The 22,048-nt window shown below is 40.1% G+C and overlaps 1 protein-coding gene across 9 annotated transcripts in view; it reads right to left on the bottom strand.

Annotated features, from left to right (window-relative positions):
* Window positions 1–8,987: 8,987 nt before the first annotated feature.
* Window positions 8,988–22,048, bottom strand: part of INPP1 (inositol polyphosphate-1-phosphatase) — a 34,350-nt gene continuing 21,289 nt past the window's right edge. For 8 of the 9 annotated variants that reach the window (XM_070508246.1, XM_070508247.1, XM_014837563.3 and 5 more), the window contains 4 exons: window positions 20,403–20,463; window positions 17,832–18,032; window positions 15,265–15,439; window positions 9,911–13,687 (listed from right to left, as the gene is read on the bottom strand). In XM_070508246.1, the coding sequence (XP_070364347.1) occupies window positions 13,126–13,687; window positions 15,265–15,439; window positions 17,832–18,032; window positions 20,403–20,463 (999 nt within the window). In that variant the 3' untranslated portion in view covers window positions 9,911–13,125. Of the gene's footprint in view, window positions 13,688–15,264; window positions 15,440–17,831; window positions 18,033–20,402; window positions 20,464–22,048 lie in introns of all 9 variants that reach the window. The other variant, XM_014837565.3, reaches the window with a different exon arrangement.

Raw genomic sequence — 22,048 nt, 5'->3', positions numbered from 1 at the left:
CATATACACCAATTAACCCATTGGTCACCCAAAAAGATGATTTTATGGGGAAAACAATACTTTTGGAAACTTTCTCCCACAGTGGCTCACAAAGCCTATACTCGTTGTACTATATGCCCAAAATATAATCTAGGGAAACTATTTCAGGAATCACAAGGGCACTTTCCCTTCCCTAAGGGACCCTTTGAGGTACGGCAATTGGACTTTGTCCAAATGCCACCATCTCAAGGATAAATATATCTTTTAATGATCTGTATTTTCTCACATTAGGTTGAGACCTTTCCTTCAGAAGAGTGATGGCTTTAGCTAAATTATTATTGAAAAGGATAATTCCTGTTTGAGGAATTCCTTCTGAGTTACACAGTGACCAAAGAACTCATTTCACCAGACAAATAATTAAATCTATTCATAATATTTGGCCAATAACGCAGCATTTCCACTGCACTTACCACCCCCAGTCCTCAGGATTGGTGGAAAGAACTAACAACACAATCAAAACTCAATTGACAAAGCTTTCAGAAGCATTTACTCTCTCATGGCCAAAAGCTTTCCCACTAGTGCTCTTTAATCTCAGATCTACACCCTTTTGGTAAACACTGGCTGTTTCCTTTTGAAATAATAATATGATGACCTCTGTTATTAGATGAGGAAATATATGAACCAACTTTGCTTACAGGAGATATTACATTTTTTTCAGGGTCTCATTGAGATGTTTAACAGAAATGAAAGGTTGGTAGCTGATTCTTTTCACAGGAAGCTCCCAGACCTTAAATATTGTGGGCTATAACCTGGAGAATTTATTTATGCAAGAGGCATCAAATAAAAGACTCTTTGCAGCCCTGTTGAAAAGGACTGTACCAGGTGCTTTTAACTAATCCATGCACTGCAGAATCAAAAGGCATAGACTCTTGGATTCACATTTCTTGTTTAAAAAAAGGCCTCGCCACTTGAGTTGGTTTCAGTTCTTATTTGATACCCGACTTCAATATTCCAAAACAAATATCTCCAAACCAGAATGAGAAGAAGATGGCATCTGTTTTACACAGCTGTCCCAAGACTCTGGACCACGTCTGTATTTCCAAGCTTGTATCTGCTCATTTAAACCTTTGTGAGGCTTAAACTGTAAACTTATTTTATAATTGTTCCACTTGAGGTTTCAACATACTATCATAGTTAAAGAAAGTAACTGATTTGGAACAGACTGGTCTTGAAGGCCAGGTATTTGTTGGGTGGCTTCTAATGGAATTCAATAGTCATGTGGAACAAATCTCTGGCCTTGGGTACTGCCTATATGGCTAAAACACTGCACCCTGATTTTCCCTTGGATGCAGGGAAGGATTCAGACTGAACCAGCATCTGTTGCCATCTCCTTCTCTTTCAGGCCAGATGAGCTCATTCAGTGTTCCACTGGTATGCCCACAGAGCAACTAGCTATACTTTTTTCTTCTTTGGGGCTAGAGGATGTCATATCACGTACAGAAGCCCTTAACAGTAGTCAAGCAGGAATGGCCTTGTTAGATACTGAAATGTCTTTAGTGAGAAAGGATGTCCTTCAAAATACAATGGGCTTAGATATTCTTACAGCATCCCAATGTGGTATACATATATATATCATTCAAGCTGAATGCTGTGTTTTTATACCTTACACCTCCTCTAATGTATCATCTCTGCTAAAGCACATGAAAAAAGCAGGTGAATGCCTTAAGCGATCCTATACCTGGGCTTGATTTGTTTAGTTGGCTCCCTTCCGGTATTGGCTTCCATTTGTGACCAGGATTGCAATTCCTATTTCGATTATTCCTTGGAATTCTTGTATTAGTCCTAATATTCAAACCTAATTACTATTTTCTCAGTGTTGTAAGATTGGCACACAAGCTAGAGTAATGATTGCTCAGCAACTTGAGATGGTTGATCAATCATACAACCCTGGACAAATCCCCTTTTCTTATTAAGGCTATGCCTAAGAATTCATTTTTAAGCTAATCATTTCAAGTACTGGATTACTTGTTCTATAATTGTTATAAACAATGTAACTATAGGAAGTCATGTAAAAGCACAAGTGCAATGTTTGTGCAATAATTTTAAAATAACTGACAAATTGCATAACCTATGAAACACTTCACCTGTTAATATATACCTCTGTGCTTGTCCACTATATTTGACTATTTACCCTCAACATGGATACTGGACAAATCAATGAAATAAAGGCCTAGCACCAGGGGGCGTGATGGACCCAGGGCAGGCAGCAACCACCCTGGTACCAAGGGACAATTTTTTTTTTGAGGAAGATTAGCCCTGAGCTAACATCTGCCACCAATCCTCCTCTCTTTGCTGAGGAAGACTGGCCCTGAGCTAACATCCATGCCCATCTTCCTCTATTTTATGTGGGGTGCCTACCACAGCATGTCCTGACAAGTGGTGCCATGTCCGCACCTGGGATCTGAACCAGTGAACCCTGGGCTGCTGAAGCAGAATGTCCAAACTTAACCACTGTGCCAGTGGGCCAGCCCCTGAGGGACAATATTTTGACCAGAAATGCTTTCTATTGAAAGATTATTGATCAAAAGGGGAAATGACAAGAGATTTTCACATATTGAAGTATATGGGGTAACTATTCAGGTTCAAAACTGATTCAGCTTGAACTAAAAAGCCTGACTTACGGCCCATCAAACATACATTGTACATCTGCTTAAGCATTAAAGAATGCACTCTCTTAATATAAGAATGCATACTTCCCCTCCTACGCCCTATCGGTAATGCCTTATTGATAAGGCCTGGATTAGTCCCTTTCCTGATCAGGTCATTCTGACCTCCTAATTTGCAACTGAACACCTCTTTGAAATTTTGATGAAAATGTATCCTGGTTGTATTTAATGTATGTTCTTTATTCTAAAAAGATGTAAGACCATACTGAAAACCATGCTTCTCAAGAATGCTTTCTAAAGCCTTCCCGGGTTATAATCCTCACTCTGGCTCATGTAAACTCTTTTTTTCTCTCATCTATAGGATAGTTATTGGTTACTTTGCATCGACACTTTCATTAGGATTCCATTAAGTCTTGGTCTTATAATATTGTGTAGGGGAAGCATTCCCAGCCAGACATAACATCCATTTCCAAAAAAAAAAATCCAAAGTTGACATGACCTCTTCATATATTAGCTCAAACATTTTAATCTTTATAATATTATCAACCTTAGCAGTCTGTTGCCCCAAACAGTTGATGGTCAGGTTTCTCATTGTGATTTCCTGCCTTCTGGCTTAAAAAAAATTTTTTTTTCCAAACTGGGGTGAATAGAACGGGCCTATCTGAGGTCCCTTCATCTTGGGCGGCCAGTAGGGGGTCCTTTTAGCTCACCCAACCTTAGTCAGTGTTTTATTAAAACCTTTGTTTTAACTTCATTCATGTCCATTTTATTTATCCTATTTTTCTTTTTAATAACCAGCTAAAGATTTCCATCCTGCTGAGACGAGTCCTGTGACTCTTCCCTTTTCTGATTCGTCTTTGTTCTTCCCCCTTTTAATATTTGTCTTATTTACCCCACTGTCTTATTTACCTTTTTTTAAAAAAAACCTTTAAAAATTGTCACCTCGTTGAGAAGAGTCCCTTTATTTTTTTCTCAGCTGCTTTTTATTCTTTTGTTAACTTGTTTTCATTAACATCTGTAAGACCATGAGAGGAAGCTGAGACCCCAAATTTGATTGTTTTATCTCTTTATTTTTCATAGGTTTATAACTGAGTTATATCCCAGTTTTGCAATATGTAACCCAGAGGTCTGCCACTGAGAACCAAATCTGAGTTTCGCATTATGGCACCGCTCACACACACACATTAAAAACACTCACACATATCCACACAGGTATCAAAACACATGGAACCAAGAATTAGTCCTTTCAACAAATCAGGGTTCCACCTGAACAAACTCCAGTAACCTGGAATAAAACCCCTGAAACAGAGGCAAACATAGAAAGGAAAAACAGGACTTGTCAGTTTTAACAAGGAAACTCACCAAAAGGATGTCTGTTCCAAACCAGAAGCCAAAACAAACAAACAAACCTAGAGCCTGTTTCCTTGCCACAAGAAAAATGCACCTAGGGCCAGAGGTGCTGGGTCAGACAGACAGTACTGGGGACAGTCCCTAGGGCAAATCACCTAGGCAGCTGCTGGACTGCTTTCCAGGAAATCCCAGTCAGTCAGGGCTGCAGAGCCACAGGCAAAGAGCCTCCCGACTGACTCAACAGATTGTTGCCAAACCCAAACACAGGCTCCTTTACCCACCACACAGTAGGGTCAGTGAAGGAAAAACTGAAACACCAGGCTTGTGGCAGGGAAAGAGGTTTATTATCAAAAGGCAGCCAGACAAGGAGATGGGAGTTAGAACTCAGATCCACCTCCTTGAAGGGAAGAAGGTAAGGGGTTTCAGGTAGAGGAGGGAGAGCCTGTGCTGGGGTTTTAGGTAGGGGAGGGGGAGCATGTGGCCATGCTGCTTGGTGCCTTCCCACCAGCCTGCATTTTGACTTGAAGACTGAATTTCTTTTCCCTTGACTGTCTGGACTTTTCTGATTAGTTTTCATCTTCAGCCTGCGTTTGGCCTTGTGAGGCTGAATCTTCATGTCTGGACCTTGACTTCCTGGGAAAGACAGCTCACTCACATACTAAGGAGGGACAGAAAGACCTGGTTAGGCTTAAACAACAGTTGATTATGCTGAATATGCATGGCTGCAGTTAGCAAAGCTTATCTCAAATTTTTTTTCCTCTAAGGAAGATTTTTTAACTTCTTCATGCTCAGTTTCAGTGTTGTTATGAATATTCTTATACATGTCTTTTGATGTACATTTATGTGCATTTCTGTTGGCTATCTACCTAGAAAAGGGTCATAGAATAAGCATATGTTCAGCTTTATTAAATATTGCCACATATTTTTCTAAAGTAGTTGTACAAATTTATACTCCCACCAGCAATGTTAGAGGCTTTTAGTTTAGTTCAACTATCACCAATACTTGATATTAAGTTTTAGCTATTCTGGTGGGTGTAGTGGTGTCTCTGTGTGGTTGGTTTAATGCATTTTCCTGATGATTAGAGATGTTGAGCACGTTTTCATACATTTATTGGTCATTTAAATACTCTTTTTGGTAAAGGGTCTTGTGGCCCTTTTTCAATTGGGCTCTCTGTCTTTTTCCTATTGATTTTTAGGGGCCCTTTACATCTTCTGGATACAAGGCCCTTGCTAGATTTATATTACACATATCTTCTCCTAACCTGCTGCTCACGTTTTCATTCTTTTATGCATAGAAGGAAAACAACTCTAGGGAAATTGACTAAAATGTCAACAGGAGTTGTGTTTGGATGTTGAATTTTCCTTCTTTTTACTTCATATTTTCCAGTTAAGAAGCATGCAACGAAAAGAATAAAACACAATAAAAGGAACGAGTTGTTTAAGGAAAATGGCATATTTAAAACATGATGATGTAGGTGAAAAGTGACCCATTGGAAAAACCCAAGACAAGAACTTTGCCAGTTTGCCTTTAAGGTTACTTACATGGCTGCTCAAATCTGCTAGAGACACCTGGTGGAGAGTGTTGATAATTTTACAGTAAATGCTTGAATATGCTGAAATGTGCTTGAGGATGTAACAGCATAAAGAGCCAGCTTACTTCTTAGGTGAGAAATGTACACAAAGCACACTTTCGTTCTCTTATCATCTCAGTTCTCATATAACTTAGACCGTTCAATTCCCAGTTGGGGTAGACCTGGCTCACCAGTGGGTTGGGTTTGGGCTTGGGCAGCAAATACACAAAAATTCAGAAAGAACAAGTGAGCTCAGAGGTAGAAATGCGACCAGTTCAGGGCTGGCTATATAATTTGTGGGACCCAGGCAAAATGAAAATGTGGGGCTCCTTGCTCAGAAAGCAGGAGAAAAGCTTCTTTAAGATACTAAAGTAAAAAGATTTTTCCTTTCTTCCACCATTTCTCTCTCATTTTGTCATGGTACTATTTATTTGCTATTTAATGTCATTCTAGGTGAAGAAAAATTTAAAACTTAACTCATTTGCATGAATTTTCCACTCCTCTTTATATTGTGCAATGCCAGTTTTAAGGGTAGATATAAGGTGGACTATAGGTGGAATCACCAAAATTACACAATTCATTTTTCATAGCTCATTCACGAGTACATATTTTATTCTCACCAGAATTGTGGAAACAGTGTGTGAAACTAACTCAACTGTTTTTATTTCGCTTCTTGACATGAATACATTCTGCCAACCCTCTCTACCTTCAGCTTACTGGCAAGGAAGGACTGGAAAGAGAAGAAACTATGAGTGGCCCTATCTTTCCCTTTCCTTCCTGTCGTTTTCAGCCTACATGATTTGTTAATACAGGAAAATAACACAAATAAGAAAGGGTACGTTAAATTTCCTTGGTCGTCCATTGTCTTACAATGCCTTTGCTTTCTTTTTGCGTTGGAAGCAAGTTCTGGGCCTGCGGGCTGTCAGAGCCCCACTTCGTCATAAATGTAATAGACTTACTTGTTCTGGCTTTGAATCTCGTTGAACTCCATCCATCACGGGTCCAGCGGAATTCTGCGCTCGCTGGTCACGGTGACCGCCACGTGAATGGGGCTGCAGGGAAAGGGGGCGGACACACACTGTACGTCACGCCTCCGTTCATGCGCATGCTCCACTGTCCTTTCGACTTAATGGAGAAGTTCAAAGATAAAATTTTTAAGAATTTCAAGATGGCAAAAGCAGAAACAAGGACAGTGACCTTACGAATGAGGAGCCTCTGCAACTGTACAAGTCAGAAGCCCATGAAGCCAGCCCAGGAGTGGTTCTTTTTCTTTTCTTTTTTTTTTTTGTTAAAGATTTTATTTTTTCCTTTTTCTCCCCAAAGCCCCCCGGTACATAGTTGTATATTCTTCGTTGTGGGTTGTATATTCTTTGTTGTGGGTCCTTCTAGTTGTGGCATGTGGGACGCTGCCTCAGCGTGGTTTGATGAGCAGTGCCATGTCCGCGCCCAAGATTCGAACCCACGAAACACTGGGCCACTTGCAGTGGAGCACACGAACTTAACCACTCAGCCACGGGGCCAGCCCCCTTCTTTTCTTTTTTTAATGGGTAAAGGGAGAACGCTCTTAATCCTGCATGATCATGGCTCCTTTGAGATCAGGAGCATTGAAAATATAGCCTACAAAAGAAAAATCATATTTAAAATTATAGGCATTTTGTTACAGAGCCAGAATTTGTAGCCTGATTATCAGATAGAAATAATAAGCAAATGAAACTTTTTAAGAACAATGTCAGAGCTCAAAACAGCTACTTCCCCTGGAGCAGTTTCGAAGCTCTATTTGTGCACATACCAGGCTTAAGTGAGTTCCTGCCATTCTAAGGGGACATTGGCAGTTACGTAGGCTTGCTTTGTGAACATGTGTTTCAACCTAAGTACCAAGCCAGACACAATTAGAGGTGTCAACTACAGATGTGAAAGGTTACAACTTAGGGTTTCCGCTCTCTTTTTGAGTTTAGCACTTAGAGGAAAAAAATGAAAACAAAACTGGAGGAGAAGAAGGAAACTTTTGTTTGCTTTTTTTCCCCTTTGGGAAAGCAGCAGATGTGTGCATCTGTGTTTGACTTTTTCTGCCATGGAGTGGGCAGTGCTGTTTTGTGTGTAGCTGTGTTTAAGGCTGCTTACAGTAACATGCTCTGGGATAGGGATGCAGGACAAGGAGTTATGACCAGCTGCTGTGGACTGGGCTGAGCAGACGCCTAAGTGGAGGGGCCAGGCAAGGCCAGACTTCACACGAGCGTGTCTGCATGCTGAGCACTAACAGACAAAGGCAGAGGTGTGGTCTGATGAGAGCAGGCAGTAAGGCCTCTAGGTGAACGGGCAGAATCAAAAATCCCAGAGATTTTTCACAGGTCTCAGCAGAGGAGTAACTGTATTTATGTTTGTCTTATATTTTCGTCTGTGTTTTTGCTGTCAGGAAGTTCCCTTTCTTCATCATCTTGATGAATGTTTGTGTTTATGGCAGTTTTAATTCTTGGGAGGATGAGTGGATAAGTACATCATAAGTAGATAAGTGCCTGTGCTGGGGATTGGAGTAATTTGACTATAAAGGTCATGAGACCTTAGTAATAAGAGCAAGGAATATGTGATCAGAGGTCAGGCCCAGGCCAAAGCCTGGACAGCTCAGTTGGACCGAGGGTGATAGAGATTGCTAGTTGTCTTCCAGTACCTGTTTCCCATCTTCCAGGGGGATAAAATGCCTGATTTCTGGCTGAGTATATGGCTGCCCAAAATAGAGACTACATTTTCCAGCTTCCCTTATAAGTGTAGTCGAATGACTAGGTTCTGGTCAATGAGGTGAGAAATCACCTATCTGTTCATTTTTCTTTGTCTTTTCCTGTATCTTGCTGCCTGAAATGCAGATCCTATTGTCTTACACGGAGAAGAAGAGCCACAGTCTGGGGGTGGGGCAGCAGGGAGATGGAAGGAGCCTGAGTCCCTCAGGACTATAGGGTGGAGCTGCATTTCAGCTCTGGACCACTTACCAAATCACTTTTATCTTATTTAAGCCATTGTTATTTTGGCATTTCGCCACTCATGGTTAAACCTAATGCTTACTGATATAAAGTATTACTGTAGACTTATCTGGCTGGATTTCTTCCTGACAGAAGGGCTAGCTTAGGGACTTTACACAAAGGTGCAAAAGTCTGTTTTTTATACTCCTGTCATTATAACATAGTAGAGAGCCCTTTATAGAATACTCATGCATTGGCACTTGAAAAGCTCATATAGGGAGCCTATGACTAAGGGGTCAGAAGCCAGGGCAGAAGATTGGCAGCACACAAAGTGCATTAAAAGTGCATTGATCCTAAAGATCCTACTCAATGTGGGAGCCAATCCTTAAGAACAGTTGGGCTGAGTCGGAGGTGATGGCATAGAGAGCAACAGGTGAAGGGAATCTCTAGTAAATGTTTCACAAAGCAGATATTGAAAAGTTATTTTATTCATTAACCAATTTAGATTTTTTAAATGCAAGCCAAATATCTAGTCAGGAGGAAGAGACAATGTTATGCCATGGCAGCTGGGGATATACAAATTTTGCTCATTATTTTAAAGAAAATAATGCAAGTAAATGTCTAACACAGCACTTGGAGTGTAGTACTCAATATATGTTAGCTGGTTAATATAATATTGTATTACGTTATCATATTACAATAAAAGAATTAAGCCTATTAACAAATTGTCTGGATTACTAACTGAATAAAGTGAAGTCTCTCTTTTAACTTATTTTGTCATGTTTTTGCTTCCTGATAATTTTTATTTTGACTACATTATACATGGATAATAAAAGTATTAGCAGCTATGTTTTGTTGAGCATCTACCATGTCAGAGATGTTTTACACACATTACTTCATTTGCATCTTACAAAATTCCTGATAGATCACATAAATCATTTTACCAGATGAAGTAACTGGGATTCAAAAAGGTTTCGTGGCTCAACATCTAATTTAAGATCACATCACAGGTGCAGTGAATCCAGGTCTGTTTATTCCAAAATCCATGCTCTTTCCCTTACACCGTTCTTACTCTTTCCTTGGTAGCAAGCTATATGTCAAGTTTCATTTGTGGTTCACTGTGGACTATTGAACCAAAATGGGGGACAAAATTGTTCCCATTGTCATGTTGTTTTTAACAGATTTTTAAATCAGTGAAGATACAGTAGTATGTGCTTGCATGAAAGAAGGAATAAATCAGTAGTTATGAGAAATGTGAGAAACAAAACAACAAAATGTAAATGAGTAACTTACAGATGGGACCTGGGAAATAAAATGATTATTAAATATTACTAATTGCTTTTACTAGTGAACTTAGTGCCTTAGTGAACTATTACTTTGTTATAATATTCATAAAGTTGCAAGTTTAGGTATTTTATTCCAAAATTTAAAACTACTATCCCATTGCAAAAATTGTTATAGAGATGTATACAATGAATTATGAATATTTTACTTTTTTCATAAAATTCAGTATGTATTTCCATTTGCAGCACATCTAAATTCAGACTAGCCACATTTCAAGTGCCCAATAGCTAGTGGATAATGGATACCATTTGGGCAATGCAAGTCTAGATTCTCAGAATAATCTGGATAATTAGATCATAATCCTTAGAATTTATTTTTAAAAAAACCCATAGAACCAACCTGCCACATGCATGACCTAGTTTATGATATATTAGTATGATAAATTGATGAAAAATATTTGTCCTGGGGAAAAATAATATGAAAGCTACAAATGACCCGCTTAATGGCGCTCCTTCCTATGTTCTAAGGTTTGGAAGACATTAGTTCTCTGTGGCTTTTCACTATTTTGCCTACTTCTACACGCTAAGCCTAAATATGTCAATTTAACCTGGTAATAAGTTTGTCCCCACAGCAAGCTGTCCTAATACGCCACGGACGTGTTTGAAAGGATGAGGCTGGTAAGCCATCCCAACGGTAAAGAGCTCCATGCTTTTAGAAATACTCGCCCTAAGGTAGCTGCATCTACACAGCCTTGTATCTGATTCCCAAACCCAGTCGAAAGGGCTTAGATTTGCTGTAGGGAGAGGTGGCTAGTTTCCTTCCTATTCCAGCTGTTGCAAGCTCTCTCATTCCTGCCCTGCCATCAAAAGGACATTAGAATGGAGGAAAAGTGACTTAACCATTACTTTCTCCCTTAACTCTTAACAGGGCTGATATCCAGGACTTGAATATTAGCTTGGGAAATATTTCGATGTTTATTCTCTGACATAGGAATCCTAGGTTACTTCAAGCATTAAAGTGATTGTTTGAGAATTTAACCAACTATAGGACTAATTCTCAGCACTGCAGCAAAGTTTTCTGTAGTATTTTGGAAATAATTGATTTGGAAATAGTTGCTAATGCATATTAATTCTTGTCCAGTTTCTGAGCCCAATTCATTCATTAAGTCAACTCATTTACACTCATTCTGTGCCCAGGCACTTTTCTAAGCAATGGGGCTACCTGATACATGAACATCCCTGCCCATGTGAAGCTAGCATTCAAGAGCAAGGAGACAGACAAAACAAATTCTACCTTATATTAGAAGGCAACAGGTGCTATGGAGGAAAAAAGGGAAGTGGAGAGGAAGTGAGGGGTGGGCGAGGGGAACGTGGGTCGCAATAGAGTGAAAAGTACAAATCATACAGATATAGTGACATTTGAGCAAAGTTTTGGTGGAGGTGAGGAACCATGCCAGCATCTGGAGAAGAGCTTTCCAGTTAGAGAGAACAGCAAGTGCAAAGTCCTGAGGAGGACAGAGCGTGCTTGGCAAGTTCAGGGCACAGAAAGAAGGCAGTGTGGCTGGAACAGAGTGAGCAAGGGGGAGAGTAAGAGCAGGGGACTTCCTACTCCACGAGTGTGGTTTATGCAAGAAAAACAATGCAGACCTATCAGCAGATACTTGCTTAAGGAAGGGCGTTGGCTTTCCTGCAAAGATTGACAGTGAATGTATATAATTGATGTTCACAGAGTAGATTTGATTCCCTGTCCTATCCAGCTTTTTCCCCCAACTGACAAACTGCCTGTTCAGATCACATTGAAGATGACTTTTCACTGCATTTTATTGATAATTTACATACTTTATAAATGTTCATGTGTACAACAAATGGTTTTTCTTGAACTATGTTCTGTTTCTTCATTCTGATGCACATGGGGGAGCAAGACTAGCGTGTGGATTTTCGTTTTTAGTGTGTTTTGTAAAGAATGAATTCACTTTGACTTAAAATCCACCTTTAAGATTTGGGGGCCGGCTGGAGGCACAGCAGTTAAGTTCACGTTCTGCTTTGGCAGCCCGGGGCCAGCCCAGATCCCAGGTGCACACCGCTTATCAAGCCATGCTGTGGCAGGCGTCCCACATATAAAGTAGAGGAAGATGGGCATGGATGTTAGCTCAGGGCCAATCTTCTCCAGCAAAAAAAAGGAGGATTGGCAGTGGATGTTAGCTCAGGGCTAATCTTCCTCAAAAAAAAAAAATTAGACTGTAAGCAGTAAGGATACACAACTTGAGAGCCCAGAATCATAAAGCACAATGAATATTTTTAAAAACTATAACCCTATCCCTAAACAAATCGTTAATCTGCTGTATGCAACAAAATACTATTAAAAAGTTTATTTTCATTGTTTGTAGAAGAGGATGCTGCAGAAATACTCTTTGGCCCCCAGAGGGCGCAAGGCAGAAAGCAGTCCAAGCTGAGTTGATCCCTCCAGATGGCAGCACTACCTCCTTACCTGGGCTGCTGAAGAGAAAGGGAAAAGTGGTTGACGTCCACCTCAGAGGATATTCAATATGGCATTCCAGTAGCCAAGGACTGTATATATTTGACTCTACCTCTGGCTTTTGAAATGCAGTAAACACAAAAATTGCAGAAACCTCTTTACTCTATCCCCTTCTGCCTTACCTACAGAAATGGAGTGTGTATGTGAGAGCATGAGAGAGGATGAGAGAGAGTACTAGAATGCGTGTATGTGTGTGTGAGAATGTGTGCATATCTGAGTGTGAGCATGTGTGCGTGCATCTGAGAGCATATGAGAGAGAGAGGAGGAAGGAGCCCACAGTGCTCCAGGCTTTAATTCTTCTAAGAAACATAAGAACACTGTGGAAAGTACAGGAACTTGGCTAGACGATGCATCAAATTCACAGCTCTCAATGTTCTGCCAAAGGCTAAAGCTGCAGATCTTTCCTTCAAGACAGGAAACAAAACCCAGGCACAACCCCCTTTGTGCTCGCCCTAATATTTCAGTGACATTTTACTTATCACTTTGATGTTTAGAGGAATTTTACTACTTGAGCGGGATTTTTTCCTCTCGTCAATAGTTTATTGAAGTGTTTCAAAAGCAGCACTTATAGCACAATATCCACTATTAAGAATTTCTTATGCCTATTTAACTGCTGCATGACTGTCATTCCTTTATTGAAATTAACATTATGGACACATAATGGAAAAATGCTCCTCAAAAGAGGAAGTTGAATGCCGACCATCAATAGAACAAAGCTATCTTCAAAAGATAGAGATGTAGGAAATCGTTTCACAGTTTGGTTTACAAGAACATGAGGACAAAGTCCGTCTATGTATGTGTATCTGCCAGGTTTTGCATGAGGTGGCTCAGGAATGTCTCCAGCTGCTTCCTTGATCTGTATGCAATCAGTCCACCCCTGTTGGCCCACCGATCCACTCCAGTAGCACCTGCGTTTTCCACGTGGTACACCAACTGTAGTAAGTCAGGCCCCGTTTCTGGATTTCTTTCCAAGCATTCTTTCAAATCTACCATTCCCCCACCCATGGCCCTGAGTATGGCATGAGGAGCACAAGAGTCCCACTTGAAGGTGGTGTCTTCTGAGAAGATGTAAATGTCAACAAGGCCTTGGACAACACAGAGGCTCTTGTAACCAGCCCCAGCTGCTGGGAACACGCGCTCTCCACACACACGTGACAGTGCAGCTTTGATGGTCTCCTTTTCACTCGTACTGATGACAGCTGAAAACTGGTGGGAGAATTCCGCCTCAGAGCTGGTGTTTGTGGTCAGTTGGCTCCAGGTGTCACTGCTGTTTCTTTTAGAGATGGAAGGCTGAAGGGAATGGATTTTGGTCTCCATGTAAGAAAGCCCCCAGTAGCACTGTCCTTTCCACCTAGGGAAGAGAACTTTCACTTAGTGACGGTAGGTGATCACATTTGTTTTTTATTACTCGTGTTGCTTTCTAACTTAATGATATGAAAAAGATATAATGTAACGAGTCTCAATGTCCTTAAGCCTAGAAATGGATATCAACTAGCTAATTCATTTCTACAAGTTACTCCTGTGCATGAAGCTGCCTGTGTGGTTGCCCGTTAGGAATACTTTGAGTTCTACAGTGTTATCACATCGATCTAGGACGATGGGAAAATATGTGTGGGATTTCCGGCCTCTAGGGACACAGCAAATTTCATTGCCACTTTTGGTCTTTAAACTTTAATAGGGAAAAAGGTGAACAGATAAATAATTTCTCTTTTCAATCTGCAAATCTTTTACAATCCTTATAAGCTTTTCTTCATTTCATAACTCTTTTTCATTCTCTTATTCACTGGTTCCACCTTGACTTTAACACCAAGAAAGATGGACTTGTATTTTTAGCAACAACAATAATAGTATCTATCATTTCTCAATGTTTACCTTATCATATATGTTGGGTAATTGACTCTATTTCCACAGGAGGAAGCTGAGGCTTAGAGAATGTAAGAGTAAGAATTTAAGTCAGTGGCTGAATCTGCATTCAAACCCAGGAATTCTCACTCCAGAATCTGTTCCACTAACTACTTTATCACCCATTTCTAGGCCATGATTATCTCTGCATATAGTCCCTTAATGACCCTTTAAAGATAACAGAAACACATTTTCAGTTTGGAGGAAGGCAAGAGTAGAGGAAAAATGTCAAAATTTCAGAGGTGTAGTTTATGACTATTAAAAAGCAAACAATTACTAGTTGCTTGAAGCAACTCAAAGTTTAACAAAATTATTTAGTCCTATATAAATAGAAACATAGGACTTATTTCAATAAAAACTTGAAGCCACAGGAGAGAAGCTGCTTGCTTCCACAGACTCTGACATGCCCTGGAGTCAACCAAAGCATCAGGCCATGATCAGAGGCAGTTGGCAGCCTGACCACCTCTATGCTCCATACAGAAGTCCATAAGGGGGGAGGAGGGAGGAGGCAGAAAAGGAAGTGCTGCTGCCAGTATTTACAGAAGAGAACCCCATAGTCGGGTTCTGACCCTGGCCATTCCTATTCATCTTTTCATTGGATAATTTTCACATTTTGTTTTGAATTTTTTCTAAAATTATATAAATGTTCAACCGGCTATACAGTGATGACATCTATCTTGTTCCAAATGTATTAGGAGACAGTGTTACACTGTTCTATTAATCTGGTTTTGAGTGGATTCTAGAAAATGGGGAACAGGACTGCTCTATTCAAAATGCAAAGCTATGACTTCTCCAAGATAGTATATCTTTTAAAAGTTTCTACCAGCATGCACGTAGCCTCAAATAAAATTATGCCAAACCCAAGACTGAAAATAGAACTCTAATTCAACCATGCAGACTTTCAGTAGGAACACCCCAATGTACTGAGCCATGGGAATGCCACGTGGAGTGACAATCATGACGATATGCAAAGCTGAGGTTGTAAATTCTAAAAACCATAATATACCAAAAATGCTCATCTTTTACCTGAGGGTATGTAAGTCTTGTGCTACAAAAGGTTGGTTGATGACTCCCATCAGGGGCACCCCCGTCTGTATGTCATAGACACCAATTAAAATGGTGACACACTGAAGTCCACTGGGGAAGATTCCTTGGTTGGATTTAACGTCAGCAGAACCTTTTATATACTGATAAGTTGAATCTGAAAAATGAACCAAGTTTGTTTAGATTCAGGAAATGATTATTTAGAAGATAAGGATGAATATATCTATAAACTCTGCCCTATATCATTTCTGTCTTCTAGTAATTTGGTAACTGCTATGGTCTGAATGTTTGTGTCCCCCCAAAATCATAACCCCCACAAGTTGAAGGTATTAATAAGTGGGACCTGTGGGAGGTACTCAAGTCAGTAGGGTGGAACCCTCATGAATGGGATTAGTGCCTTATAAAAGAGGCTCAGAGAGATCCTTTGTCCCTCCCACTATGTGAGGACATGGTGAGAAGGTGCCAGCTATGAACCAGGAAGAGGGCCCTCACCTAACCATGCTGGCACCTTGATCTTGGACTTCTCAGCCTCCAGCACTATGAGAAATAAATTTCTGTTGTTTATAAACTACCTTTGCTGTTAGTGTTGTTGAGTTGATTCTGACTCCTAGTCGATTCCTAGCGACTCTGTGTACAGCAGAGCGGAACCCTGCCCAGTCTTTTGTGCACCATCCTCTCACCTTCCGGTGCTCTATCAGACAATGCTCTGCTGCTGCTGACAGGGTTTTCATGGCCAATTTTTTTGGAAGTGGATGGCCAGGTCCTTTTTCTTAGTCTGTCTAGTCTGGAAGCTCCACTGAACCCTGTCCACCATAGGTGACACTGCTGTTATTTGAAATACCAGTGGCGTAACTTTCCGCATCACAGCAACACGCAGCCACAACAATATGACAACAAACAGACAGGCGATGTGGATGCCTGAAATGGAAATGAATCTGGGCCAAGGCAGTGGGAGCACTGAATCTTAACCACTAGACCACCAGGGCTGGCTATAAGCTACCTAGTCTGTGGTATTTTGTTATAGTATCCTGAACAAAGATGGTGACCAATCAAGTTTTACCTTTGCGTGACACTTGTACTGAATTGTTATTTAACCTCTTGCACTTCACTGTTAAGCTGCTTGTGTTTCATTTTCCCAACTCTATGGGAACTCTTGAAGGAAGAGCACATGTCTACAGTTCCTATGGCATCTAGCATAACACCTTACATGTAATAAACACTCGAATATCCATCACATGTCAAAAAGCATTTAAAAGCTAATGTCTCAGGATAAGTAATGGGATTCTTTCGAGATCTTACTAATCAGAGCACAAGTCCAACGTGGATGGGAAAGCCTTCTTCCAGGAATCTGTCCTAGGTGGAATTACCTTTTTTTTGGTCCCTCAAATTGGAAGGAGGAAAGAAACAATGATGGTGGCACAAAAGGAAGAAACAGATGGTGCTCTTATGAAAAAGAAGTCAAGGAGCTACGTTTCTTCTTAAGAGATGTACCTGCCAGCAGCTGAGACTGCCAACAGCTAGTTGGATATTAACTAGAGTTAACTCCCAGTTAAGGATGTGCTGGACAAAAGATCCAGAGAGCTGGCTAACAGAATCAGTTCAGGATAGGACCAAGAAACAGGCAGTTCCTTTCCCTCAGAAACCTTAACTGATGCTGATTTACCCTTAAGTGATAAAAGATTTGGGGAAAGATTCTTAGTTTGCATATATAATCCATTGGCTGAATGTTCTATAATTCTCTGATGATTAAAGGCATTTCTATAATGTTGTATTAATGTACTTGTAGGATGGGGAGGCTGGGAGGAGTTTGCCTGCTCAGCATAATGAATGGTCCCAGTTGTGTTGGGTGGAATATGTCAGGCAAGTGGGAAAGAAAAAAAGAGCTTTCTGAAAATTAACATCTAGGGCATTGTATTAACAGCATCATTGAAATAGGTGTACCCTTTAAAACAATGAGCTATAGATAATGGTTCTACCACAATCATGACCCCCCAAAAAATGCGTAAGGTTTACAAAGGGCTCACAAACTGACTGCTAATGAGTCACACTCAGCTGTGTTCTGACCTGTATAGTGATTTTAATTGTTTAATTGAATTAGTGGCCAGTGGTTAAAAATTGGGTGATCTCACTTAAAAACCTGGATTTGGGTTTCTCTTTAAAGATTGAAGATCTGGACTGTACTCCCACATGGCAACAATCTGCTGGAGCTGAGTGTTCTTTAAATGGCAAGCGTGCTCAATTAGTTATAGCTGCGATCAATTCATTCCTCTCACACATTTGCCAGTCTGGCCCCTGAAGTCTTTCAAAGATGAGTTAATTCAGCTTTGTATATGTGCCTGTACGGGTGCGTGTGTACACATAAATCTGTAACACACATCATAACATACACTTCAACTCTTCATTTGTCATTGTAAAACTTGAAAATTTTAGAAACTTCTGGGAGAGTTAAACTACACTCTCAATTTTTATTTTTCCAACCCCCATCCCACCCCAAATAAGGATCACTAATAACAAAAAATGAACAAAAGTAAACACTCTCCTCTACTTACCTATGGGATCCACCCAAATTCCCAAAATGTCCTGTGGAATGTTGATCTCCACTGAATCCAGAGTTGGGTCAGTAAAGGTGACATCCTGGTGAACCACCTTGGCTAATGCTTCAGAAGCCAACTTATTACCATTAAGGACTTTGCTAAGAAGCTCTACTGTTTCTTTCTCTGTTGGACACAGTCTCAAGATAATCTTTTCCCCTAGAGTAAAGACAAACTAAAAGCCATTACTTTTCAAGAGTTTCGGGGGAGAGAAGGACCGCAGAGGGGTGGGAGGAGCAGAAGCTGTGCATTTAGAATAGGTGAGAGCAATGTACCCAGAGCATGGGGTCCTAACCTGGCTGACTGCCAGCAGCACCCGGGGGGCTTCAGAAAGTCACAGCTGCCCAGTGGTCACTCAGGCACCTAATGTGAATAGTGAGGGATGGAGTCCAGGTATCAAAGGACCTTCCCCCCAGACAAATGTCTACATGGGCACATGCACACAATTTTGTATCCAGTTTAAGGGGCCTCATGGACCAGTTAGGAACCCCTGAATCCTGAGTCCTTGATAATTAATCCTTTTTTTTGCCTTTTAGTATACATAGGTCACCCTGTTTGTGTTTGAATATGTTATTGAAAAGAGAGGTCTTATCAGCACAGGAAGTGCTTCTACCTCCCTCTATGATCTGCTTTTAACTACGAATCGTTTATGCTCAGTAAAGCAATATAAGATGAAGTATACTTAATCTTTAAATGTGGCGAAACTGTTTGACTCTAAATGGCATACATAGAAATAGCTCTCCTCTTTGGAACCCACTAGAAGTCAGGGTGTAGGCAAAGCTGCTTCTCCAAATGAAACCACAAATTGCCAAGTCCAGGTGCTTTCCCATCACTTTAAATATGCTTCTTAGACCCTTGGCTAATCTGGTTTCCTGCTCCCCAAAAAAGTGAGGAAAGAGGCTGGCTAAAATAGGCAAATGAATAGCAACAAAAAGTGACAGCAATGGAGAATATATAAACGTTTAAAAATTAAGAAAACATGGCACTTTGGGGCTTTTGAAGTCTATAGAGAAGTACTCCTGGCGCTCCTAGGCATCGCAAGGACCAGTGGCATCTGCACCACCCGAGAGCTTGTTAGAAAGCCAGGCCTGCAGGCCCCCTCCCAGACCTGCCGAGTTTTGACAAGATCCCCAGGTGATTCACACATCATTAAGGTTTGGGAAGCACAGTATAAATCTATTACAATGAGGACTCAATCAGCAGAAACATTCAATTAAGTTTAGTTAAATTCCAATAAATTAGACTGTTAAAGTTGGGGATAATGAGGCTCATCACTGCCACCGATGAAGCACCCACCCTGGGCTCAGCAAAAGTCATGGGATCATGCAAAGCAGCAAATCGTATCCCATCACTCCTTTGCTTCAAGTTCTCCAGTGAATTCCCAACACAGATGAAAATCCAAACTCCTTCCCACACATTCCCTTGATCTGTTCCTGCCTGCGCCCACCTCATCCACCAGTCCCTCCCCTTCTCTTGTCCACGTGTCTCTGCCCCTCCAACATGCTGACCCCACTCTCTCCTTCAGTTCTCAGGAAGATGGATGTGGAATGCCTTTTTGCCCCTATAATTCTAGAGAGATGAAATAAAATAACTTCATGAAGTGGTCAAACATAGGATTTTAAGGATAGGATTTCTTATGAGTTAATCACAGGTGAGATTTCTCTCCTTCCTACTCAGTGTCATAGAACTAATTGCATCTTAATACAGAGCTCATGGAGGAGATGAAAAATTTTCCCGAGTTAATCCAGAAATTAGTCTTTTCCTTTGTACATGTACCTCCAGATGTTTAACTATTTGTCACTTGATCAGTGTTTAAAGTTCACTGTTTTAATCTTCTACCATTAAACAAACCAAAAATCCCAAACTAAAAATAATTTATTTTTCTGAAAAGAATCAGATTTTAACATTTTTCTCTCTACCACAAGGCAACATGGAGGTCCATCAAAGGAGAATCTGGCCAACAGGAAACTTATTAAATCAGGCTTAAAACTTGGTACTAAAAAGAACCTTTTAGTTAGTCCAACTCCCTTTACAGAGGTTCTGAGACCAGAGGAGTGGTGAGGTGATTTACTCAGGAACACACAGCATTTCAGGGACAGGGCCCCCTGTGCATTCTCAGCCAAGGCCTTAGGCTCCCCAGGGCGTCCACGAATGGATTTAAACCTTGGACCTGAAATTGTCTGCACAACTGTGAAATGTGCATCTTTCTGGGGGCATCTATAACTTCCATTAGATTCTCACAAAGCCATGCAACTTTCCCAAAGGTTAAGTCATATATTATTTAAATGCTAAAGATTTATATCTAAAATAATACATGTGAACTTGCTAAATAATTCTAAGATACCACATCTCTCTAAATTAAATGGCATGATATTATGAGGCACTGAATGAAGCTTAACATTCAAATAGCACATTATTTTATTTAGATGAAAAGCTTCCAAACATCCATTTATTTCATGGTACAAGTTGAAAGTTAGAATATCATATGATAATTAATTTATAAAAATACATTAAGATTCTTATACTTACCCAAATCAGTAGTAAACTCATTGGATTCTTCTCCAAAAATTTTTTTTCCTAAGCCTGGAAACTGAATGATTCAGAGTATGACAAAAAACAAAAACCACCACCATAAAAACCCACAAAATGTTCAGTTATGAACAGATTTCCCTTTCACATTTCAAATTAAATTGCACAATTAGATCTGAAATTTAGAAATTCACGATTCCAGAAATCAATCCAAGTATGAAAAGTGAAGTCAGCTTAGTTCACTACTTAGTTTTTTAATATTTTCTGCTCCTTTGCCCCCTCTAGAAAGCCCAAATTGTAGTAGAAGTCTAGTTTCCTCATGTCCTGTTGAGTTTGCAGAAACAATTCTAGAAACTTCAGCCTCCTCAAGGGCCACAGAACTAGAATGTTTATAAAGGAGATATTTTAACTGTTGCTCTTAAATAGCACCCTAGTAGCTAATATGAGTTACTATTATTGACCACGTACCTAAATTATTACTTGGGACTGGACAGAAAGGATTAGAGGATAAGATTAGATTTTGTTTTCATCATCAGGTGTGTTTCCTGCACCTGTTGGAGGGATCACAAGCCTTCGGACTAGGAAGGTAATACAGCAAAAAAAGAAGGGAGATAATTGATTGATAGAAAAAACGGAGCTAAGAATCTTCTCTCATCTCCATATGACCAGGAAGCTTTCAGATACATTTTGCTTCTGATCCACTCTGTAGTAAAGATAATTTTTCTCAAAATATGTGCTAAATTATGATATATGTGATGTTCTCAGGGAACCAAAGCAAGGAAGCGTTTCAAATTTTTGAACTTAGTCAACTGCAGATGGCCAATAGCTCAAACAGTGCCCACAAACACGTGTTATTTTTTCCTCTTATGAAGAACAGTGCAAATCAACAGGGGCTGCAATGAGCCTACTCATTGGGGGCTGAAGCTACGTCTCCCAAGCCGGCTCAAAGGCCTGTTACTGAGGCTACAGGACATCATGGGCATGAAACCAAGACATTTTATATAGCCAAAAATTAATATCACTTATTTGTTCATCAGTCTGGCATATACCTCATGAATGAACAATTGCCTGAACTTGTGATAATGCTTTGGGGCAAATATTAGCCCATAAAAATTAATGTTGATACATTTCTAATCCAGTTGCTCAACCATCCCTTGCATCCAATTTTCTTGATCAGTAACAAAAATAAACTTGTTTCATTTAGTTTATTGGAGCCAGATATTACAGGGCATGAAGAAGCATAGTTTGTAGAGATTTCAAGGGGTCATTTATTCTCTCTTCCTACCTGTGGTCAAGAATTCACTTAAATGATTCCCAATATTTGAGAATGTCATGGAAACTATTCCAATATTTTGTAGTGCTTTCTGTCATAAAGTTCTATCCTTCCAAATCTAAAAAAATATGTAATTATTAGATCCTGTAAAAGGCAATATCGTATTGCAAAGAGCACAGACTCTGGAGCCAGTCGGCCTATGTTCAAAAACTGGCCCTGTTACTCACTTGTTGTGTGACCTTGGGCAAGTTACTTAACCTCTCTGCGCCTCCCTTTTCTCATCCATTACATTAGAACAATGGTTCTTACCTCCTAGAATTATCATAAAGTTAACTAAATTAATATATTTAATACCCTTAGAACAGTGCCTGGC

This window comes from Equus asinus, chromosome 4 (assembly GCF_041296235.1).
Source record: "Equus asinus isolate D_3611 breed Donkey chromosome 4, EquAss-T2T_v2, whole genome shotgun sequence".
NCBI classification, from domain to species: Eukaryota; Metazoa; Chordata; class Mammalia; order Perissodactyla; family Equidae; genus Equus; species Equus asinus.
Note: the sequence above shows the minus strand (reverse complement) of the source record. Positions and strands in the feature narration are given on the sequence as shown.